We start from the raw sequence: 25470 nt of genomic DNA, 5'->3' as shown, positions 1-25470 counted from the left end.
AGTGTATTCATTGCATAATGCCATTTTTCCAGGTCTCCCACCCCATGGACCATCCAAGGATATATGCACAAGATGAATTACAAGAAAATGACACATGTGGAAAACTTACAGAAATCACAGCTCACTGACTCTCAGAGAACTCACCTAGGCAAGACACCCCATAGATATGAGGCAAATCTCTCATGAAGCTCCTTCCACAGTTTACCAAGAAACATTCTAGAAACGTGTAAGAAATCTTCCTCAAATCACTCAGCCCTCAGACTCCACCAGAAGACTCACACAGGAAAGAAACTTATGTCATTTGTTGAGTGTGGGAAGTCCTAAGCCATGTCCACCTTCAGCCATCATCAATGAACTCACACCAGGAAGAAACCCTATGAATGTTGGGAATATGGAAAGTCCCTCTGCATGAAGTCAAACTCAACACCAGAAGACATACACCTTTCAAATGTAACAAGCATGGAAAACATCTTCCTCAATGAATTTGATGCTTATTAATGCCTTGTCATAAGCAACAAAACAGATACTACAAGGAGACCTGGACAGTGTAACCAATGTGGGACAGCGAAGAGCTCAAGGTGCAACAGTAAGTCCAGGTTTGCAAGCTACATTTAGAGAACTAATGTGGTGAAAACAACTCCCAAGGGGCTGCTGCCTGTGAAAGTCCTATGTGAAACCCACCCTTGCCACTCACCAGAGAACTCATACTGGGGAGAAACCATAAAGATGCAGCAAGGATGAAGTTATCCGTCAAGCCTCCCTTTTTTGGGGTGGGGCATGCATGCAGTGTGGTGTATACATGTGTATGTACTGATATGGTGCCTTGTGGGCTCACCTGTGTAGCTCAAGAACATCAAGTGCCATGCTCCATCACAACACCCACTTGTTTTTCCTTGGGATGGAGTCTTCTCCTGGTTCTGGTGCTTGCCATTCACAAGCCTGATTCTCCATTCTCTGCTCCTTAACAAATATTATAGACATTACAGGTGTGTGTGGCGACACACAGCTGTTTATGTGGGTTTTGGCAGTGTCAGGTGCCTTACACCCTCATGCTTGCATAGGAAGCACACTTAATCATTGAATTCTCTCTCATTCTAACGTTCATCAAGGTATTCACACAGGAAAGAAATCCTGTCAGCGCAGAGAACATGAGAAGTCTTTTTCTGTAACAGCCAACCTTCATGATCATCAGAGAGAATCTCTATGAAGGGTGTCAGGAAAGCCTTTCCACCCACTGTGCTATGACAGTGGGAGGAGTCAAGAGAATTTGGAAACTGTAGGCCACTGTGGTGGTATGAATGTACTGGTACCATAGCCTGAGGTGCTTGACATTAAATTTCCTATTTAGTGCCCACCTAGTAGTGTTTGGGAGGTTGAGCCCTGCTGGAGGTAATGTGTCACCATGGGTGGACCTTGGGGTGGAGGCAGCTTGTGCTTGCTGCTGTTCTCCCTGCTGTGGATGAATGATGAAGACAGCCAGCTGCTTCTGCCATCATGAAGCTTCCCCTTGAGACTGAAAGCCTTATATAAACCTTTCTTCCCATAAGCTGCTTCTGGTTGGCTGACTGTCCCGGGGGGGGGGGGGATAAAAATTATAAGGTAACTATAACAGCCAGCTAGCCTGGTCTCTCCAGTGGCCCAAAACAACAGAAATCCTGTCTCAAACAAGGTGGAAGGAGTGGACCACACTGTTCAATAGCAGGCGGGGAAATATTTCAGCAGTTAAAGGCACTTACTTGCAATGCTTTCCAGCCCAGGTTCCGTTCCCTAATACTCACTTGAATAAAGTCAGATACACAAAGTTTCACATGGATCTGTATTTCATTTGTGGTGGCAGGAAGACCTGGTACACCCATTCTCTGTCCTTGCAAATAAAGATATTTTTTAAATGTTCAATATATTTAATTGAGGCTTTGGAAATGGTTCAGTGGGTAAATACACTTGCTGCACAAGCATGACAGCTTGGTTTGCCCTGAGATAGATTACCCAGCACCCCCATAAACAGGTGTGCTCTTGGACCCCTATAACCCCGCTCTTGTAGGGAGCAGAGTCCAGAGAATTTCTGGGTGTTTTGTTGGTCAGGCAGTCTGACTGAAAAACTGCAGCTCCAAGTTCAATTAGAGATTCTCAAGAACATACAAATGATCAAAGTGAGAGGCAGCTGACATTCCCCTCTGGACTTGAGCACATGAGAGCAAGCATCTGCACACACATGTGCATACATCAGTTACAAAGTTTAACTTTTGAGCATATTTCATAGATAGATAGGACACCCATTAGCTAAGGCTGACCTGGAATTCACTGTGTAGTTTCAGGGTGGCCTCAAACTCATGGTGATCTTCCTACCTCTGCCTCCCGAGTGCTGGAATTAAAGGTGTACACCACCACGCCTGGCTCTTATTTATTTTTCCCAGCTTATTTTTCTTAAAGCACATATTCTGTCTTCATTTTATCATGGTAGACTTGTGGGAAGCCTTTGTAGATAATTCATTTTTGTTTCCTTTGGAGTTTTTGAGGTAGGATTTCCTTCTAGCACCGGTTGGTCTGGAATTCACTATGTAGTCTCAGGCTACTTTTGAATTTACAGCCGTCCTCCTACCTTGGCCTCCCAAGTGCTAAGATTACAGGTGTGCACCGCCACACCTAGCTTTGTTTTATTTTGATAAAGAGTCATGCTATGTACTCTCAGTGGGCTTAAACCTCTCCATTCTCCTGCCTCATTCTCTCAAGTCCTGGGATTACAGTTGTGCACCATGATGCCGTGCTATTGGATATTATGCTAACTAATGGTAGTAGGATAGCACTACCATGAGTTCAAAGCCCACCTGGACAACAGAGCAAGACCCTGTCTCACACTCTCCCAAAAGAACCCAAGCCCCCCCCCCAACAAAACACAAACTTTCACAGGTCAATGGCAGGACAGTTCAAGGAAGCATACACATTTAATTGTTTCAAGTGCATTTTCAATGTTCAGGTTATTTACATCCAAATTTACAGAAAATAAGGTAAATCTGTGTCAACACATCAAAATTAGTGATAGTCCTAAAGTTCACTTCTGAATTGCATAACTCCTACAAAAATGTAAGTGCACCAGTTGGAATGTCTTCTGTTATTAGAAACAGAACATTCTAAGTTTGCTGGCTATGTAACAAATTTAGCCTCTCATAAAAATACAGTCTAGACAAGCCTGTCCTGTTCAGTGATATCATCCAAGTCAAAGTGCTTCTAGCCTTTCTGTGATGACCACAACTAAGCTTCCACTGACGGAAGACACTATCTGTCCCCACACTGCAACAAAATGATGTCCCCCAAAACATCCTTGAGCCTTTGGGGAAACCTTTTTCAGAAACATCCTATGACACTTTTCTTCTGTTAATCCATCTGGACATGAGTCCTGTGGATACTCAAAATCAACTTCTTGTCATTAGAAAGGACTATCATTACTGATTAGTTTACCATGATGTACCTCCTGTCCTGCGAAGAATGGCTACCCAGCCCTTGACTGTCAGGAGGGCATGACTTGGAGCTTCAGAGGCCAGTATTTGTCACACCCCTGTCAATGTGCTCTCAAAAGTGGAGCACATGTATAAATTTTAGTACACTGGGTAAAGACAGTGCTACATAGCATTTGTGCTCTATACTTACACAAGCATCTAAATAAAAAGTAGTGGATGAAATGCAAACAGAAACAGGAATATTCTCAGTACAGCTTTTAGTTGTAAACAATACAGTAAGCACTAAAGCTATTTCTCCCTTTAGGAGAATTCTGGCTAAATTTTAAAATTATCTATACAGGTTTCTATTTTATACATCCATTTCTATCTTCATTGCTGACTCTTTAGTTGAAAACATTAACTCATTAAAAATAACCAGGTGCATTTTTAGATCCAAAGAATACAAGATATACTTCATACCTATCAAATATTACTTCAGTGACAATGTATAGGATACTAACATGATGAACTCAGAATGGGCAATCATACCATATGTCACAAATTAACAAGTATATGGTCTTCTAGACTTGATTCAAACTGAACACATAATTTCTGTAATGTAACAGACTAAAAAGCAGAACAAAACACCTAGTTTTTGGGAACTATTTTTACAACTGTCTCAACTTTACATATTTATACAGAGAATGTTTGTTATCTTATGTTTTTACAAGTCTTTTTGATATCAGACACGTGTCATTTGTATTAACTTTAAAGGAGCATTCCTAAGTTGATACAATTCCCTGATTAGTTTGAATCCATGGTAAAACATGTCTAGATTCTAGTTATGCATTTTTACTCCTCTACCATTTGGTATCTATGTGGTCTTGTTGTATTTTCCTCTTTATGACTTTACTGATGTGAACTCTTTAATTCATAAAAGCTTATCCTAGTGTGTGAGTTCTCCAACACACAGGTGTCTCTTGGTATCTGGGAGTGTGGTTCTAAATCCCTGGACATGAAAATCTGCAGAAGCTCAAGAGTCCTTATGTCAAATGGTGCGGTATTTGCCTATCACCTATGTAATCCTCCCATATGCTTTAAATTATCTCCAGATCACTTATAATGCTAAATATCATGTAAATAGTCATTATATATTGTTTTGGGGGAAAAAAAAACACAAGAAAGCTATTCTGCTCATGCTCAGTACAAATGACAATGTTTTCCTAAATATTTTTGGTTTGTTGATTCCACAGGTATGGAAGCCATGGATACAGGGGTCAGCTGTATAACTCCAGACAGGAGTTTCTAGTTGAAAGGGTTATCCAAAGTCTGACTTTAGAGGAGTCTTCCCACATCGATGACATTTACATTCCCTCTTTTATGAATTCTCTGATGGCTATTGAATGCGGACTTGTGATAGAACTTTTTCCCACATTCAGAACATTCGTAGGGCTTCTCTCCTGAGTGGGTTCTGTAATGCACAGTGAGGTATGACATCCGAGAGAAGGCTTTTCCACATTCATTACATTCAAAAGGTTTCTCTCCTGAGTGAATCCGATGATGTATGGTGAGATATGACATCTGAGAGAAGCATTTTCCACATTCATAACACTCGTAGGCTTTCTCTCCAGTGTGTGTTCTCTGATGCCTGTTGAGGGCTGAATTCTGGCAGAAGGTTTTCCCACACTCACTACATTCATAGGGTTTCTCTCCTGAGTGAATTCTATGATGTATCGTGAGGTATGACATCTGAGAGAAGAACTTCCCACATATGTAACATTCATAGGGCTTCTCACCTCTGTGTATTCTCCGGTGCCTACAAAGGGCTGAATTCTGATAGAAGGTTTTCCCACATTCACTACATTCATAGGGTTTCACTCCTGAATGAGTTCTATGATGTACAGTAAGGTATGACAATTGTGAGAATAACTTTCCACACACATTACATTCATATGGTTTCTCTCCGGTGTGTATTCGCTGGTGTCTCATTAGGGCTGAGTTCAGGTAGAAGGTTTTCCCACATTCTGTGCACACATAGGGTTTTTCTCCTGAATGGGTTCTGTAATGTACAGTGAGGTATGACAACCGAGAGAAGAACTTCCCGCATTCATTGCACTCATAGGGCTTCTCTCCTGTGTGTGTCCTCATGTGGGTTGTGAGAGTAGACTTGCGACAGAAGCATTTCCCACACTCACTGCATTTGTAGAGTTTCACGCCAGTGTGAATTTTCTGGTGATCATTGAGTGCTGACTTCTGGGAGAAGGTCTTTCCACAGTCATGACAAACATAGGGCCTCTCACCTGAATGCGTTCTCTGGTGCTGTGTGAGGTGTGTCTTCTGGCAAAAGGACTTTCCACAGTAACTACATTCATAAGGTTTCTCTCCTGAGTGAGTTCTCTGGTGCTGAATGAGGTGTAACTTCTGATAGAAGTTTTTCCCACATTCATTACATTCATAGGGCTTCTCCCCAGTGTGGGTTCTCTGATGTACAGTGAGGGTCCCCTTCTGGCAGAAGGACTTCCCACACTGGTTACACTTGTAAGGTTTCTCTCCTGTGTGAGTCCTCTGGTGGATAATGAACTTTGACTTTTTACAGAAAGATTTCCCACATTCATGGCATTCATAGGGCTTCATTTCCATGTGAGAACTCTGATGGACATTAAGGTCTGACATTTGGAGAAAGGCTATTTCAGACTCATTCCAGTTATAGGGCTTCTCTTCCAAATGATTAACAAAAGCAGTGTCCTTTGGGAAGGCTTTCTGGTGCTCAATGTACTCAAAAGGTTTCTCCAAAATATGAACTTTCTGGTAAGTGCTTACTTCATTCAGAGGATACATTTCTCTATTTTGACAAAATCCATAAGCATCGTCTCCTGGATGTGTTTTCTCAAGCTTAATGTGGAGGAGTGATTTCCCACATCCAGCACACTGATCAGGCTTCATTCTTGCATAGCTTCCATCACTACTAATAAATTCTGAAACACATGTCAGACTCTTTTCACATGAGTCACATTTAGAGGCTGTTTTTCTTGCAGGAACAAGTCTCGTTTCTACATTAATAGCTTTACTAGAAACATTGCTTCTCTTTTCAACCACACTTTTCCTCTTCAGTTTTGGCCTTGAATGTTTCCCTTCATTTCCCTGGACTCTTTCCATTGAGCCATCTGCTTGACAGATTTCATCTAAAAAGAGGCAAAAAGAACCAACTTTTATACATCTTCTTACACAAGACATGGACTAAGATGGATGGACAGCATCTGTGTGGCAGGTGCTGCTTCTTGGACAAACAGAATGCAAGTGTTTTCCCCCTTACTCTTGTTGGAACACAGACACCTTCACGGGTGTTGGGAAAGAAGGGTAAGCCAATAAAACACAGCACCTTTGATCTTGACTACTTTTAGTATTTTGTTCACAATTGTGCACAGGAGGCAAAATACAGACAGAGCAATGACTGGCAAACCCAGATGTTGGATGAAAGGCTGATAAGGAAGATATGAAAAGAATCACAGCAAATAGGGAGACCCATCAGGGTAGCTAGGAACTCCTGCTTAAGGAAGACAGGACAGCAGAGCAGGGCTCAACACAGCTGTGGTCAAGCACTACTAACTCCACATCATTTATAACCACACTGGAAAAGATGGATTATAATCTAAGGCTATACCAGCTATATTAAGATTTGTGTGGTAGCATTTTCACTGCTCTGCATCCTTTCATACTATTTTGCCTTTTTTCCATCCCACATAGTAGTGATAAGTAATTTTATACCTAAAGTTTCATGTTCAGAACCTTTCACTTTCCCTAGAATGATAGTTCTGGAACATCTGTGTCCAATAGGAGTATTAAATGGTGTACAAAGCACACACTACCCTTTCAAAAGTTTAGACTTCGTAAGTATTCTATGAAGCTGTGACTTAAGACTGAAGTTATTCTGACCATGCAATTGCTACTTCTCCTATTTGGATCTGAGTTGTATGAACTGGGGTGGCAATACAGGGAAAGTTATTGAAGACCTCTGTAACTGGTATCTCTGCCCATTGGCTGGAAATAATGGGATTTACTGCACAAGGTTGCTGTGGGCTTATAAGAGTCAGTGAAATGTTTGGAAGAGCATTTAGCACAAAACACATGTTGAAGTTTAGTTCAAGTTTTTTTTCCTCATTTTCAACCCAGCTGTGCCTAATATGTGGCCGTCACCTAATTCTGAATGTGAGGTTCATTTGCTTTAAGAGTCAGGTTCCTCAGCCTGTTCATGCAATAGAAGCTCTGTGTTTACTTATCTTAGAAATTATGGGATGAGCCTTCCTCATTTCTTGTCACTCCATTTTAAGTGAAACTGTATCCATATTATTCTCCTAAATTTACAGCTTCCCTGAATCCACAGCCATTCCCATAAACCAGGGGATAAAATAAGGATAAACATCCAACCAACAATACTTTTCAGCACCTGGACTCAATGACTCCAAGCCATGATGAGTCATAACTATGAATATTCTGTTCTGGGAAAAACAACTATTTGTTGAATGAGCAGAGTCTCAAGATCCACTCAGCCATTCAAACAGGACTTGTTCTAAGGTGTCCAGCATTTTAGACCACCTCATGGCATATCAGGTTAGCCGAGTCAGATCACAACAGAGGACGCCATCACCTGATGCTAAGATCTCTGAGGTACATGACACACCTAGTGCACTGGCACCACCAACTCTCCACTCTCATCACTTCGCCATTTGACTTCTTTCCTTCATCTACTCAAAGCCTACCTTAGTGGTTAGGGAAGGGCGAGACTGGAGCACTGATGAGTCAGGAAGGAAGAACTTTAGGGGGTAGAAAATGAGACCTCAAGCCAGGTGTGTTGGTGAACACTTTTAATCCCAGCATTGGGAGGCAGACGTAGGAGGACCACCATGAGTTCAAGGTCATCCTGAGACTACAGAGTGAATTCCAGAGCAGGCTTGGCTAGAGTGAGACCCTATGTTGAAGAATCAAAAAAAAAAAGTGACCTCAGACTTAAAGACCATATTATCAAGGGACACAGAGCCCACCTTGAAAGTAAAGTTGCAGGGATGGATAAACACTGAATGAAGTGAAAAGGGCAGGGCTGTATACCACATGAGTTTAGTAATCACTTTAGGAGATTACTTTTTGTAGGCAATGCAGGGCATACTGTAGTGATCCTTAAGGAAAAACAAAGTTCACCTCCCCTGGGAAGTCAGAGAGGATGGAGCAGGCTTATGTCATGAGACTAGAGTAAGATCAACGGGAGACTTCAGATGAACATGCCTTGCAAATCTAATTGGGACTCACAGCGATCCAGCACAGCGCTTGTTCATACAAAATCAAAGGGAACGGAGAATACACCTATGACAGATAGATGAAGACGTATCAAAAGGACAAAAAGCCAGTCACGCTGGAAAGATCCATAACCTGACCCTAACGAGAAGTGGAGATGCTCTGCTATCCAGTGGTGCTGGAGGGGCAGTGATGGGAAAACAGAGTAGTGCAGCTTGGTCATAAAGGAAAGGTGGAAAGGGCTTAGCAATCATAATTTGGAAGTGTTCATGATCCATTTTTGGACGTGATAAGAATGAGGGAATCAAGCACCGTCATTAGAGATAATAGAATGACATTGTGTATGGTGGTGGCAGAGATACCAAAAACAACAAAAGCTGATGGACTTGAGACTTGAGAAATCCACTGAGGAATAAAGCATGGAACCACACAGGTAGAAACAGATCTCCTAGATAATTGTGGAGGAGGAAGGACAAACACACCAAATGGCATTCATGTGTGTCATGCCTATGAGTACCTGCAAAGACAGAACAGTGCTCAAGGCCTTGGGACTAGCACAGTTCATAAGAGGCAAGATAGCTAAGAGTGCTTAGGAGAGGGAGACACAGTTACTGCTGTTCAGCACTGCCAAAGAAAGCATGGTGCTGGTGCCAACAAGGTATAGTGGGGACTTGCTGCTTTGGGTGCAGGATGGGGTCTTATAATCTCACTCAGAGAAGGAGAAATGAAGAGCCCAAAGCATTTCAGTGAGGAAAGGGACACAAAACAAATCAAGCAAGGTGTAAGAACCTCAGAACCAGAGTAAGTTGAATTTTGATAACTGAAAGGAATCTATGGTAATGGGTTAATGAAAATGCTACATGAGTGAGGAAGGAAAAAGGCTAAAAGGAAGAAGTGTGGTTCTGGCCAGTGACTCTGGTAGTGTACAGGAGCATACCATGTTTTCATAGGGAAGGAAGCATTGTTGAGAAGTGACTAACTACCTTCAGCCACCTCTAGTCTGGGAAGAACACTCCCGTTACCATCTATTCTCTCCTTCACTAACACACCTGGATAGCTCTGGGATGGGAATGCTCCTTCTACTATCCATGGCTCTTCTCCTTGCTCCAACTTGATGATAACATCCGGTTTGATAATGGGACACCCTGTTAATGAGAAATGAAAAAGAACTTGAGCCTGGCTGCATGGCTTCAGGGTCTCTGTCAAGTGGGGCAAGTGCCACTGTGCTAGCTGTTCAACATAAGTGCCCTAGCGCTATTTTAAACCAGAGCCTTTTCACAAGGAGATCACGACCAAATGCCCTGCCTGGTGCCCAGAGAAAATTGCTCACCAGCTGTCCTACAGAGTTTGAAGTTAGAGTCATTAAATTTGATAGAAATCCCTCAAATCTGAGCAGCTGAGAAAGCAGTCAGTCCTCACCCACGGAGACGAGGTTGCTGTAGGTCTCCAGCATCACGTCCCTGTATGTTGTCTTCTCCTCAGAGTCCAGCTGCTGCCACTCCTCCTGGGTGAAGGCCACGGCCACATCGTTGAATGACACTGGCCCCTGCAATGGCATGATGGTCATAACAGGGTGTCATGGAAAGGGAACATGGGCATAAAGTCTTTCCAAGCTTGCTGGGTACAGTAAACCATGAACAATATATACCTTATTTTTATATCACAGATTGTGAAAGGAAAACATTCTTATCAAAAATGTATTGTCTTGGGTTGGAGGGATGGCTTAGAGGTTAAGGAGTCTGCCTGCAAAGCCAAAGGACCCAGGTTTGATTACCCAGGACCCATGTTAGCCAGATGCACAAGGGGGTACATGTGTCTGGAGTTCATTTGCAGTGGCTGGAGGCCCTGATATGCCCATTCTTTCTCTCTCTCTTCCCCTCTTTCTCTGTCAAATAAATAAATAAAGTCTTGTCTTGCGAGCCAGGTGTGGTGGCACACGCCTTTAATCCCAGCACTTGGGAGGCAGAGGTAGGAGGATCGCTGTGAGTTCAAGCTCAGCCTGAGACTACATAGTGAATTCCAGGTCAGCTTGGGCTACAGTGAAACCCTCCCTTGGGAAAAAAAAAGTACTGTCTTGGGGCTCATTTTTATACTTTAAGAAAGAAAACACTGGACCTGCACTGCAAGCTAGAAACCATTCTGGATGCTGTGGACACAAAACCGTCAGGTATAGCACCTGCCCCCCAAACTCACATCTGAGGGACACATAGGCAAACCTAGGATGGGCTCTCCTCTTCCTAACACTCTTTATTTTGCCTTCAACACATAAAAAACCCTTGCCTTCCCTTACTTGCCTACCAATTTCTTGGTGTCCTCTCTACTAGCTCTTCTTTCCCCCACATTCCCCAAGTCTTTGGGTTTCTCCTTTGCTATCTACTCTTGTTGCTTAGATTCCAACTGAACTGCTCCTCTATATATCAACTCTACCCACATTTTCATCACTAGTCCAACCCTTTCTCCTCCAGTCTGTATTTATGCCAGTTCATCCCACATTTTTACAAAAGCAGTTTCCCAGTTTCTGTTTATTTCCAAGAAAAGAGAAAGAAAGAGAGTGAGAGAAAATGGGTGCACCAGGGCCTTTAGTCACTGCAAACAAACTCCAGATGCATGTGCCACCTTGTGCATCTGGCTTTACATGATTGGACCTGGGTCATCAGGCTTTGCAGGCAAGCACCTTAACTACTAAGCCATCTCTCCAGCACTCCTACATTTTCACCACTAGTCCAGCCCTCTCACCACCAGTCTCTATATATACCAACCCCTCTGACACTTTCATTACTACTCCAGCCCTCTCTCCTCCAGTCTGGACACATATGTCCCAGATTCTTCAATTCAACATGTCTGAAATTCAACTTCAATTCTTGCCCAAGGCTGTTCCTCTGTTAGCCACTCTGGAATAGTTGCTACAGGCATTCCAGGCAACACCACACTAGTTTTCTGTTTATTGCAGGGCAGGCTGCTTTCATTTACTGCAGTGGTGTCCCTGTTTGATCTGTCCTCCAGATATTGTCAATATTGTAACTATACAATAGGTAAAAATACACACAACCTTTAAACCACTCAGGGGATGAAGAAAAATGTGGAATCATTGATTCAAGAAAGAAATACAGATGATAGAGCATCTTATTAATAAAAATAGAGAAAGGTGGGCTGGAGGGATGATTTAATGGTTAAGGCGCTCACCTGCAAAGCCAAAGGACCCAGGCTCGATTCCCCAGGACCCACGTAAGCCAAATACACAAGGTGGTGTGTGCTTCTATAGTTTGTTTGCAGTGGCTAAAGGCCCTGGCATGCCCATTCTTTCTCTGTATATGCCTCTCTCTCACTCACTCGCTCCCTCTCAAATAAATAAAATAAAAATAAGAAAAATTTTAAAAATAGAGTAAGGTAAATTAAGACCATATAGACTTATGGCTACAGTAAATGTAAGGTGACTAACAAACTTATATGAAAACACCCAGGGACTGATTCTTTACCAAACATACTCAGAATAATTTGTAAATGAATAGATAACTGAATGATAAGGAATGTTAACTGAAGGGAAAAGTTATCTTGAGCTCAAAAAAAGTCAAAAGCATTCCCACTTTCTCTGCCTGTTTCTCTGTTAAATAAATAAAATAAAATTTTAAAGGAGGGGGGTCCTGGAGAGATGGCTTACCAGTTAAGGCACTTGCCTGCAAAGCTTAAGGACCCAGGTTTGATTCCCCATACCCATATAAGATAGATGCACAAGGTAGCACATGCATCTGGAGTTTATCTGCAGTGGGTAGAGGCCTTGGCACACCCATTCTCATTCACTATCAAATAAATAAATAGTTTTTTAAAAAGTCAAATGGAGTGGCTACACTCAGGAGGCAGAGGCAGGAGGATCACCATGAGTTCGAGGGCACCCTGAGACTATATAGTGAATCCCAGGTCAGCCTGATCTAGAGAGAGACCCTACCTCAAAAAACAAAACTAAAAGTCAAATGGGCCAGTCACTTAAAGTCTTGAATAGAACTGGAGAGATGGCTTAGAGGTTAAGGCACTTGCCCGCAAAGCCAAAGGAACCAGGTTCAATTCCCCAGTACTAACGTAAGCCAGATGCATATGGTGGTGCATTCATCTGGAGTTCATTTGCAGTGGCTGGATGTCCTTGCGTACCCATTCTCTATATCTGCTTCTTTCTCCCCTCTCTCAAATAAATAAAATAAATTTAAAACAAACTCTTAAATATTGAAGATCGTCACCAAAGCATGGTAGTACATGCCCTACAACACTTGGGAAGCAGAGACAGAAGGATGGTAAGTTCAAGGGCAGGGGTGGAGAAATGCTGGGGCTTGATGAAGGAAGAGGGAAGAACAGGGTTGAGGGAGAGATATCTGTCTCAAAGTATGTGGACAAGCAATAAAGAAGGGCACACAAACTTCTCTGGCCTCCACACATGCACATGCCACATCATCTGCTGAGCTCTTGCACATTCCAAAAAACAAAGGTTGATAGTTGTGGTAGTTTGAATAGATGGCCCCCAGTATATTCAGTGTTTTATTAGTTTGTAGTGTGCATCTACAGCCTCCTGACAGGAGGCAGTGTCACGAGGCAGATATTAAGGTGTGGTGGTGGGTTTGAAATCCCAATATAAAGGTATGCAAAGTATGCCTAGCTGGAATCCCTGAAGTGTGTTGTGCTATGTGGCTTTTGACTTTTAGGTTTGTGCTTCTCTCTCTCTGTGCTTGGTCCTGTGAAGGCAGGCCAGCTTTTTCTGCAATTATGGAACTTTCCTTGGATCAATATCAATATCCCTTCCTCCATAACTAAGCCTGGTCTGGAAGCTCATCTCAGCAAACCTGAAGCTGTCTGCTACAATAGTATTTCCTGAGGACCACCACCCAAGGTTGTCTTCTGGCCTCCATATTTATGTGCACATACACAACTATGCCAAGGATTTATCACTGCACCATCTGCTATGCAACTAGGATCTACCATTAGACCGGAATAAATCTGGACTCATTTAAGAATGAGAGGGCTCTTCTTCCTTTACATGGTCCAGGTTTGATGTCTCAATTGAGCAGTAAAGAAAACACCATCATGAGGCAGTAACTTTAGACACCAAGAACAACATGTTCCCAAGTTTTTCCAGGCATACACTTTCGGTTTACAAGAAGGACAAAGACATTATCAGTGTCCTCATTTAAGGATTGTCATTAGGAAAGTGAGTCACAATTACATTGAAGAAATCTTTAAAATCCCCACGAAAATGTGTTTCTACTCAAGGTCAAGAAATGGATAGAATATGGGTAGGCCAGGGTCTTATCTTTCTTTCTTTGGTACAAATGCAAAAATGAGGCAAACTTGTATTCTGGCCTTGAGGACTCTAAAGATCACACTACCTACACATATGAACATGACAAAATGCTGCTGCTTTGATCATATCTGTGGTGGTTTGAAAGCAAGATGTCCTCTATGGGCTGTTTGAATACTTGGTCCCCAGCGAGTGGCTTTTTTGGGAAGGCTTGTGGAACCTTAACCAAGTGCAGCCTTGCTGGAGGAAGGCCGTCACTGTGCCGTTCCTTCTCTGCTTCTTGTCTGCGGGCGTGATGATGTGAGGCCAGCAGCTTCCATGTGCCGTGATGGACTCTACCCTCTGAACTGTAAGCTGTTCCTTTCATAAGTTGCTTCCGGTCTGGTATTTGTTTACAGTAATGGGAAAGTAACTGCTACAGTGTCTTTTCTCCAGTTTTTTGGCATGTGTTCACGTGTGTGTGCAAGTGGGAAGTGAGTGTTGGTCCTTGCCTTCCACCTTGTTTGAGGTAGGGTCTCCTGTTGTTCATTGTTCACTGCTATGTCAGGCTAGTTATCCTGGGAAATTCTGCCTCCATCTTCCTTATAGGCATGTTGGGATTACAGATACTCTCCACAGTGTTGGGTTTTTACCTGGGTTCTGAGAATCCAAACTCAGGTACTAATGCTTGCACAGCAAGCATATTAACCACTGAGCCATCGCTCCAACCCCTACTTTTCCATTTTAAAGTTTAAGCTTCCTCCTTTTTAAAAATTTCCTGTTATAGGCTGGGCGTGGTGGCGCACGCCTTTAATCCCAGCACTCGGGAGGCAGAGGAAGGAGGATCACTGTAAATTCAAGGCCACCTTGAGACTACAGAGTGAATTCTAGGTCAGCCTGGGCTACAGTGAGACCCTACCTTGAAAAACAAAACAAAACAAAATTCCTGTTATGGTATATGACAAACCAAAAAACAGAATAGACTGGGCATAGTAGTGTTTGCCTTCAATGCCAACATGTGGGAAGCAGTGGTAGGAGGATCCTTGTGAGTTCAAGGCTATCCTGGGACTATAGAGTGAGTTCCAGATCAACTTGGGCTACATTGAGATACTACCTGGAAAATGACAAAAGAACAAAACTAAAATATAGGCGGGATGGAAAGATGGCTCATCTGTTAAAGGCTTATAAAGCCTGACTGCATTAGTTCAGTTCACCAGTACTCACGTAAGGCTGGCTGCACAAAGTGGTGCACACATCCAGAATTTGTTTGTAGTGCCAAGAGGCCCTGACATATTCTCTCTCTCCCCCTCCCCTTCTCTGCTTGCAAATAAATATTTTTAAAAATTATTTTATTATTGAGAGAGACAGAAGGGAGGGAGGGGAAGAGTGAGAGAAAATGAGAAAATGAGAATATGGGTAGGCCAGGGTCTTTCAGCAGCTGTGAACGAACTCCAGATGTGTGGGCTCCTTTTGTGTGCACTTGTGACACTGCACACTTGTGTCACTTTGCGTCTTGGTACATGGGACCTGGAGATTCAAACATGCATTCTTAGATTTCAGGCAAGCGCCTTAACCACTAAGTCATCTCTCCAGCCCTACAATATTTTTTTAAAAAAATTTTGTTTACTTTTATTTATTTATTTGAGGGCGACAGACAGGAGGAGGCAGAGAAAGAGAGAGAAAATGGGCACACCAGGACTTCCAGCCACTGCAAACGAACTCCAGACTAGTGTGCCCCCTTGTGCATCTGGCTAACGTGGCTCCTGGGTAATCAAGCCTCGAACTGGGGTCCTTAGGCTTCACAGGCAAGCGCTTAACCGCTAAGCCATCTCTCCAGCCCCCTACAATATATTTTTTTAAACTACCGGATAAGCATATGAAGGGAAAAAACTCACCAGAGATATATTCATTTTCTGCCGTTCTTGGCAGATGATGGAAGGAGTCTGAAAGCAGAGACAAGCCTAGGGAGGGAAAAGGGAAGCATTGTCATTGAGTGATCTGGCAACATCCCCAGAAGGAAACCTTACCAGTGGCTGTCATGCTGCCCTCAGAAAGGACTGGAGAATAATCAGAAACAGAAGTTACCAAGTGACTTGTTTCTTTGAAAACCCACACATAGACAGATACATGAATGTATGTAATTCTCGAGGAGAACGCACAGGTTACCTTCCTGATACAGTACACCCCTGTTAAATATAAGATCACACAGCAATCATTTGTTTTTTTTCTTTTACTATTAAACAAATGAAGATCATAAAATCCATAGAATTCACTGGAAAGAACAGTCAGCGCAGTTGGCACATTTGTATCCAGTTCAAAAGGATTTGTTTAAACTGTAATAAACTGTAATACAGTGGAAAGAACAATAGCCTGGGACATTGAGTCTTAACAGTAACAAACCTGCGACCTCGGTAAGACCCCCACCAGCACAGGCCCCAAACCTCCCTCCATCAGCGCATGAGGTAAGAGACTTTCCTGCCAGGCATGCAGGATGCTCCAGGAGGGCCCAGGGCTGAGAGGGGGAGGGGAGGAGGGCGTGTCGGGAGGAGGAGGAAGGAGGGCGTGTCGCGGAGGAGGAGGAGGCGAGCACAGACGCTCCCGCCCCGTTCCCTCCTCGCCGGGGACACCCCCGCGCACACCGCGCCCGCGAGCCCACGGCCTGCCCCGCCGCTCCCGCTCCGGACGGTCTGCGGCCGGCCCCAGGGACCAGCGAGGCCCCGCACCCCTCCCGGGACCCCCGCCAGCCCGCCCGCTTCGGACTCACCGGCCCCGGGGCCTCCGCCGCCGTCCGAGCTCGAGCCTCCCCCGGCCCGCGCGGACCACGGTCGGCTCGGCCGGACGCTCGGGCCTCGACCCGCAGACCCCGACGCTCGCCCGCCGCAGGCCAAAGCCGGGAGCGAGGCTGTGGCGACCCAAGAGCCACCGGAAGCCTGGGTAGTGCGGCGGACGGGCGCATGCGCGAGCACGCACACACGGCGAGGTGCGCAGGCGCGGCCAGTCCGCGTCCCACGGGTGGGCTCCCAGTGCTGGAGTCCTGGGGAGTCTATCTCCCAGAAGTCTAAGCGTGGCTAGGCCTAGGCACCGTCTCAAAAGTGTCTACCTCGCCTTAGGCGTTGCACTGAGAGCAATGGCCGCCCCAAGCCCCGCCCTCACGTTCGCATTTGTCACCATTCCCTTGTAGCATCCAGAAAAGGCCTTCAGTGTTATCCAAGTCTCAGTTGCACTGATTGAGACTCCCTAGGTTAGAAACTAGATTCCCATAAAGGAAGGGGCGGGGTGGGGGTGGGTGTCATGCCAACTTAACCAAAAAATTGGAAATATCCCTCAAATGTGTGATGAAAGAAATGCTCAGAGATGCTGTCCAAGGAAGTGAAACCAAAATGGTAGCTTTTCTACAATACACAACCAACACATGTGAACTCTTAAAAACATGATTAGAAAATACAGAAAGGACAAAACAGATGTCTATAATGGGAGGATGATGCTTTGGTTGAGATGACAGCATCAGTTTTTAAAATGAGACCAAAAATCAATGATTTGTCAGTTGTTTTCCTTTTTGTTTTATTTTAGAGAGAGAGAGTAAGACAATTAGAAAATTGGCGCCCCAGGGCTGCCTCCATAGCAATTGAACTCCAGACACTTGCGCCACCTAGTGAGCATGTGCGACCTTGTGCTTGCCTCACCTTTGTGCCTGGCTTATGTGGGATCTGGAGAGTTGAACATGGATCCTTGGGCTTCACAGGCAAGGACCTTAACTGCTAAGCCATCTCTCCAGCCCTGTTTTTTCCTTTTCTTAAAGCAAGGCAACAGTGTTCTTGCCTTGCTGGTTCTTAAAAGCCTATGGGATCAAAATTAGAAACAAAATCTGCCAACCCAGAAATTCGTCTGTAAAACTGCAGACAAAAAGTTTCATTATTGAAGAAGTATCCAGCTACCTGTGGTACCTGTTACCGGCCAGCCGCTGGAAGAACCTGCAAGAGAGAGAAGCTTCTCTGTCTAATAGCTCTGTAGTCACTACACCAGTGTGAGCATGGTCTCGGAGTAAAGGGTGACTCCCCTTGTAAGGACTGACTGTGCATTCTCACAGGCTCATCCTGAATTCATCTTATAATTGAGGTGGCTGTCTGAGCTGAGACATCCTCTATCCAAAGAAAAAGCAAAGCTTCCCAAGTCTCTGTGACAAGAAGCTGGTAGTTACAGCTCCCAGTAAGGTGTCCCAGGTACCTCCCAGAGCAAGAGGAGTACATGAGTACTCTCTTCCTTAAAGGTCACATTGCATAGAGATAACTTTTGGACCTTACAGGAAAACATTCTTGGCTTGTAACACATGACAAGACTTACATAGTTAAAAAGAAAACAAAACAAAAAACAATTATGTGTATGAAAGGGACAAAACAAGTGTTACCAAATGGCTAAGTTCCTTCTGCTCCATTTAGATAGGATTAGTGACTAGACAAGGGAAAGCTACCTAATGCTGGAAGTCCCAGGTTATTGTGGCCTAGGGGCTTGATTGACACAAAGTCCTTAGCTGTTGCAGTTATCGTTTTATTGTTGAGTAAACATCTGACCAGAAGCAGTTTATGGGAGGAAAGGGTTTATTTTAGCAGAAGCAGGAATCTGGCTCACGTCTTGTCACAGCAGTAGGGGTAAGAGGTAGTCTGCATAAGCTGGCTAACACCCAGTGGACAGGATTAAACCTCAAGGTCCATCCTAGTGACCAGCAAAGCTACACCTCCCAAAGACTCCATCAGCTGAGGATTGAGTATGAGGTTTAATCACAAACACATGAGATTATGGGAAACATCTGCATTCAGACCACCACATGAGCTAAGGGCCTATTGCTCCAGCCAGATAACTTATGGCTATAGATACTCAGGCTGGAGGTTGAGTGCTCTGGGCTTTAACCACCAGTGCCTTGGTACTTGGGAGCTTCTGTAGTCCTCAGCTGCCAGCAGCAGCAACAGGTGGCAATAGAAGCAGGCAGTGTAACTGTCCCACAAAGATCCTCAGGTACTGGGACCCACTGCTACTACAGCTATTCACAGTGTAGTTCTTGATACTATGGTATATTGACACTTCTGGCCTGTAAGGCTTGGCTGCTCCCTAGTTCCCTTCCAGTGTTGTTGTTGTTATTGTTCTTCTTTCTTCTCCTCCTCCTTCTCTCTCTCTCTCTCTCTCTCCCTCCCCCCCTCCTCTCTCTCGGTGTTTAGAGGTAGGGTCTCCCTCTAGCCCAGGCTGACCTGGAATTCACTATGTAGTCTCAGGGTGACCTTTAACTCATGGTGATCCTCCTACCTCTGCCTCCTGAGTGTTGGGATTAAAGGCGTGGGCCACCACACCCGGCTTTTCCTTCCATCTTCGTTCAGTCTCACTGCCTTCTCTACTTCTGCCATCCCTTCTCGTCAGTGCTTCTCCTTTACTCCACTGCATTTCTGCTGTCTCACCATCAGGTCACCAGTACTAATGATCAACAAAGGCAAGCAAAGGCCACTTAAGTGAAGCCTAACACTGTAGCATGTGGGGGTAAGCAGAATACAGAATACAGAATACAGCCTCCCAGCTGACCTGACAAGTGTAAGAACAGCCTGCATTTATAAAGCCAGAAAGGGGGTTGTAAATGAAGGACTGTTTGAACTAACAACAGAAAGGGGGTGCGCACTCAAAGGAGCGTATTTGCGCTAACCCATGTTTGCACTAATCTCAGAAAGGGGGCGTGTACACGAAGGACCATGTTTGCACTAATCTCAGGCCTTCTGTGAGCTCCAAGAGGAAGTGCTTCCCCTTTGGCACAGATGTAAATGACTGCCACAGTTCTCAAGGTTTGTGATGGCACAAGTATCCTGCAGAAAGCCAAGTGTGATGCACTGGAGAGGCTGATGCAGGAGGATTGCGAGTATGAGGCCATCCTAGGCTACATAATGATTGAAACATTGGTGGCCTTCGTAACAGGAGGTGTGCTGAGGCAGTAAACAGCCGAGGTTACTGTGTGGCTTCCTCAAGGGATCCATGGAGGGTTCAGAGCAGCCAGGATGCCTTGAAGACAGCTCTGGTTGCCATGAGGCAGTTCAAGTGTAGCTTCCTGGTGAAGAAGCACCTGCTGTGGGCACAAGAGAAGAGTCTAACAGAGGAAAATTAATGAATCAAACTGCCCCAGTGCCTTAGTTTATTTAAAGGAAAAATAAATATTAAAATGGGTGGTTAATGGGCGGGAGATATGGCTTAGTGGTTAAGGTGCTTGCCTGTGAAGACTAAAGTCCAAGGTTTAATTCCCCAGTACCCACATGAGCCACATGCACAAGGTGGCATCTGTGTCTGGAGTTTGTTTGCAGGGGCTAGATGCCCTGGCACACTCACTCACTCTCTCTATCTGCCTCTCCCTCTCTCTCTCTCTGAAATAAATAAATAATCTGGGTGTGGTGGCACACGTCTTTAATTCCAGCACTCTGGAGGGAGAGATAGGGGGATCACCATGAGTCCAAGGCTGCCCTGAGACTACATAGTGAATTCCAGGTCAGCCTGAGCTAGAGTGAGACCTTACCTCGAAAAAACTAACTAACTAAATAAATATATAAAATACAGAAAATGGGTGCTTAAAAATAAAAGCTTATTATTAACATTCCTAGCATTTTTACAGTATGTAACAGTGTCTTAGTATTTTTTTAAATTTATTTGTTTATTTATGAGAGAGAGAGAAAGAGGAAGATAGAAAGAACAGGTGTATCAGGGCTTAACCACTGCAAACGAACTGCAGATGCATGCACCACCTTGTGCATCTGGCTTACGTGGGCAGTGGGGAATCAAACCTAGTCCTTAGGCTTCGCAGGCAAGCGCCTTAACCGCTAAGCCACCTCTCCAGCTCCCAGTGCTCTATTCTTCATCCACTACCTTTGGAGAAATTTGGGGGACAATCCAAATGTCCAATTACAAATGAGTGGATAAACTCCATAAGACCTAACCATGCTTTCAACTACAATTCTATCACAAAAGAAGGAAATACAAAACCTTGAAGTTTTTTTTCCCCAAAGGAATAAGAGATAGTTTGTTCTGGAGCCAATCAATATGAGTGTCTATGGCCCAGGAACACAGATAGGTCACCTCAAATTCCATGTTCCAATGTGCTAACAGTTTCATGAAGGTTTCATAGTTACAGAACAAAAGAAAGTCATAAATCAAGGCACTTTTCAAACACATTGGCTGACCATCAGAAAGGCCATTACGGCAAGGTAGGGAAATCTCCACCATAGACTTCAGATGCTATCTGATGACGTTCTTAGCCCCTGGGTAGAATTCTGAAATTTATAGACACAGAAAATGGGAGAGAGAGTGTTTAAATTTTCTGTCAGGGTTGGTGACAAACTTTTGGTGATGGATGGAGTGAACATTGCACAGCACTATGCATGTGCTCGATGCTACAGAAACGTAGGCTTGAAAAGATAAATTGGTAAATTTTATGTTAAGCATATTTAACCACACTTTTTTTTTTTTTTAATCAAGATGGAATCTTGTTGTGTTAACCCAGACTGGACTCAAATAATGAAAAAGGAATGCTTCTGCCTCAGTCTCCTAAGTGCAGGATTTCAGGTACATGTCACCATGCATTCCTTGATTTTACCTTATTAATAAAAAAGAATGAAGGGAAAAGCAATGTCCAGGTGACCAGGAGGAAAGCAGAGGCCTGAGTAAGGAGGATCAGAAAAGATCCCTGTTTCCACAGGGAGCTGAGGGATGCCATCTTTCCTGTATCACATTCAAAGCACTTTTCAACAGCACGTAAAAAGCCAGAGATTTCCTCAGAGAACACATCTACCTGTTAGCTATGCATGATTACTTTCAAACTGTTGCCACATTGGAAGGCTGATGACATCACAGGATTCCACCCCTTCTGATTGGAGGGGCCACACTCCATGCTGGTAGTGAGTGTAGCAGATACCAACATCTTCTCAGAGCTGTCCTCCACTTCTTACTTTTCCCTAGGCCATAGAAGGGATATTGGAGATTCAGTTAGAATGCAGGAGGCTGGGAAGATCAAAATCTAGATTCTGTGGAAGTAAAGAAGGAGTTTAAGATAATCATGGTCCCTGGAATGGTCTGAGGACTAGAGTCATCAGCAAACCTCTATGCCCTCTCTTGATAAGGAGTTAGATGAGGAGATGCCAGGACTATCAGGTGATGGGACAAGGGTGTCATGTGAGAGGACATCATTAGGAAGAAGGGCTACAGAAGGACAAAGGAGCAGTCAGAAAGACAGGTTTAGTAGAATGACAGAGATTTGGGATGTGGATGTCACATGGACAGAAAATCCAACGAGCCAGGAAAGAGACAGGAGACATGACCCAAGACAGGAATGAGAAGAGAAGAGCAAGATGTTTTATTCTTCTCTCAGTGGACACACACTGGAGTCTACAAAGAAAGAACTTTGAGAAACAGGGAGAGGAAACGGTAGCAAGAAAAAGGGGTTGAGTGGATAGCAGTACAATGGAACAATGGTAGTGAGAAGACAATAGCTGAAAAGATGATTGAACTGGGGATGGGGTGAGATGAGCAAAGGGTGAATTATAAAGAAACCATCTTCTTTCCTCAGACCTGAGGGTGGAGCCAAGAGCTCATCCTCCCTCTTGTAACCTCAAGAGGGACAGAGACTGGTCATCATCGGGTTCTGAGGACGATGACCTGGTGGAGATGCTGATCTCTGAGCGGAAGCCTGTCTGGGCAGTGGAGAGACTGCACGGGCTCAAGATGAAGTTGAAAAAGAGGCGCGTGTCGTCGGTGCTTCCCGAGCACCATAAGGCCTTCACAAACCTTCTGGGTAGGAGACACCATGCTCGGCCTTCACGTCCATCTCTACAGATAAGGAGGGAATAGCCTCATTCAGCTTCCAGCGACGTGTGACTCCATCTAGAACACTCTGCGGGGACACAGGGACACAGGGATGAGAAAGACTTGACCAAGGGCCACACTGGGGATAGGAAGCCTGGTTGTCACCATTCCTTCTGTACCTTGGCTGAATGTCAGTGCTGTAGCTGACAGAATGATGGCGGCAGAGCCAGGTTAACTCCCTGAGGTGACACCTGACCTGAGAAGTGGTGCCGTGGCTGCAGTGAGGGGACCTCACAGTGTGTTCTAGCATCTTAACCCTGGGCTGGAAATCTGTCTCAATGGCAGAGTGCTTGTGTAGTGCATCACAGACAGTGGTCAATGCCCAGTGCCTCAGAAAAAGCATGTGAATATATTCCTCTGGTAACCCTGACACCACTCAGTCCCTCCTCCTTGGAAGTATCTCAGAAAAGGCCACTGCTCCTATAAGGGGCATCTTCGGTTCTCCTTGGTCTCACCTTAGTCACAGTCACAAACCTTCTTCACAAGACTCAGGGGCCCCTTCTTGCTCTCTCACCCCTAAACTGTACCACTCAGACTCTGCGTTCTGTTCACAGAGAATCCTGTGGTGAAAAGATTCCTGGCCTGGGACAGAGACCTGTTGGTGTCTGACAAGGTGAGGTGTTCTGTGCCGAGTTGGAATCCACTTCTATCCTGCTGGGGAGCGGTCTCCCTAATTCACATTCCTGTCCCTCCAAGGCTCAACCTAAACAACACAGTCTGGGCCACCTTCAAGCCAGGATAACACCTGTGGCTGCTGCCTGCTCGATTTCAGACTCCTCTTCTCTCAGATCCCTTGCTCCCTTGGTTCTAGCTGCTCAAATACCCCCACCCCATGCCTGCTGCCGAAGCCCCCCTTTAGGAGCAGCCTAAAGCCGGCCATGCTGGGACAAGGGCAGCCTCCATTCACTTTGACCTTGCATTCATCCTTCCTCAGCCCCTCCCCCACATCAGCATGCCACCCAACCCCCGGGCGCCTCTCTGGGCCACATCAGACTCCAGCTCCTTCCTGGCCAAGGTGTGACCTCTCCTTTGCTGTGTGCTCTCTCCATCAGTACTTGCTGGCTATGGTCATAGCCTACTTCAGCCGGTCTGGCCTCTCCGCCTTGCAGTACAGGCCCATCCACTTCTTCCTGGCTCTGTGAGTATTTTCCTCCTGCTTGTGCTCAAGGTTCCTCTTTCTTCTTGGGAGGGGGTCCCTTGAAGTGGGCTTCTGACTTGTCTTTCATTTCCAAGACCTCTCTGCATTGTTTGCAGAATATATAAAACTGCCAGGTATTTTACTATAGTGTTCTTATGTGACCCTTGTCAAACACACAAGCCACCAATACAAGAGGAAACAGAGAGCTTTCTTAAGGTCAGAGAGAGAAGGGAGTGACACAATCCCATCCCCATCACTGACAGACATGCAGACATGGTCCTCTCCTGGAACCCCTCTCCCCATCATCAACACACCACGTCATCCTCTTCCGTCCTCTGAATACCACAACAGGAGTCAACGCGGGCTTCCCACCAGACATGAATCAGCTATGAATGCCCCCTGGTGGTGTGGTTCACATGTCTCCAAACCAGCAGCCTCCGTGTGTGCTGCCTGGGATCAGGGCCAACCACGTCCCTGGTGTCCCAAGCCGACCTTCGGGCTCACTTTGCACATGAGGCTGCAGTTGCCAATGTGGACTCGGCCCTCTCCAAGCGCCCTCTAACCAAGCTCACCACCACACAGATCTCTGCCTTCCTTCCTGGGGTCCCTGTCCATGCCCACCCTCTATTTTATCTTGTGTTTTCTGTTCATATGTCCCACCCATGTGTGTGGAGACTCACATAACCTCAGTGATAACTCAAACTCTGATAAGAAGCTGTGCTAGGTGGAGCCCCTTGTAGCCCAGTTCTTCAGGGGGCTGAGGGAGGAGGACTCAGTTACATAGAGGAAGAGGAGGGGATGAAGTCAGCTCGTGCAGAGAGGGACAAGGACAGTCTAGGGCCCTTAACTGGGCTTGTCTAATTAGCACTGAGTGAGATACACCTTCAGTTGTCATGTCCACAAGGCTCTCTCAGGAAGTCCAGTCCCCCACCTCACTGAAGGGGCATTGTAAGGGTCCGAGAATCACTGAAGGAAGACCCTGGACTCAAATAGTATGTAAAAGCAAAGAGCGTTTAATCTGCAGAATCAGCCAGCATGCAGGGTCAACCATTCATACAAAATGGTGACCCAGAGAGGAGCATGCAGGCCTTTTTTAGTACAGCTAGGGGAAATTTAGGAGGGTTAGGTTATCTAATGCGATTTGTTAAGCAAGCAGTGGTTACATTTATACACCTTTGACTGGCTGTGGCCCAGATGTTACCATCTTTGGACATGTTTAGACACGTTTTAGAGACTTCACAAGAAGTGACTCAGACCCCTGGGCGGCTATCTTCCCCAGCCACATGTCAGGGTCGCTGTTGATTAACAGCCCTTTGTTCATGGCTTTGCCATGAACAGAAATCTTGTCTGCCTCTCTGGGAAACTGAAACTTAGGCCTAGCTGTAAACTGGGGCAAACTTGATCTTCTCATTCCCTCCTTTGAGATAGGTTCCATCTCAAATCCTTGAGAGGAGTCTAGGAGTTGATATTGGGAC

The 25470-nt window shown here is 45.0% G+C and overlaps 1 protein-coding gene across 4 annotated transcripts; it reads right to left on the bottom strand.

Moving 5' to 3' along the window:
* Window positions 1-4087: 4087 nt before the first annotated feature.
* Znf12 (zinc finger protein 12) lies at window positions 4088-16799 on the bottom strand. Of its 4 annotated transcripts, none has more exons than XM_004666360.2 (5): window positions 16745-16799; window positions 15876-15941; window positions 10140-10266; window positions 9770-9865; window positions 4088-6616 (listed from the first exon to the last, which is right to left on the bottom strand). In XM_004666360.2, the coding sequence occupies exons 2-5, from the start codon at window positions 15888-15890 to the stop codon at window positions 4770-4772; spliced, it is 2085 nt and encodes a 694-aa protein (XP_004666417.1). In that variant the 5' UTR covers window positions 15891-15941; window positions 16745-16799; the 3' UTR covers window positions 4088-4769. The 4 variants fall into 4 exon arrangements, with proteins under 4 accessions (XP_004666417.1, XP_044998543.1, XP_044998545.1 ...); XM_045142608.1 differs by lacking the exon at window positions 16745-16799 and adding an exon at window positions 16381-16469; XM_045142610.1 differs by lacking the exons at window positions 9770-9865; window positions 16745-16799 and adding an exon at window positions 16381-16469.
* Window positions 16800-25470: the final 8671 nt, after the last annotated feature.

Source organism: Jaculus jaculus, chromosome 2 (genome assembly GCF_020740685.1).
Source record: "Jaculus jaculus isolate mJacJac1 chromosome 2, mJacJac1.mat.Y.cur, whole genome shotgun sequence".
Lineage (NCBI taxonomy): Eukaryota > Metazoa > Chordata > Mammalia > Rodentia > Dipodidae > Jaculus > Jaculus jaculus.
This window is presented reverse-complemented; position numbering and strand designations above follow the sequence as displayed.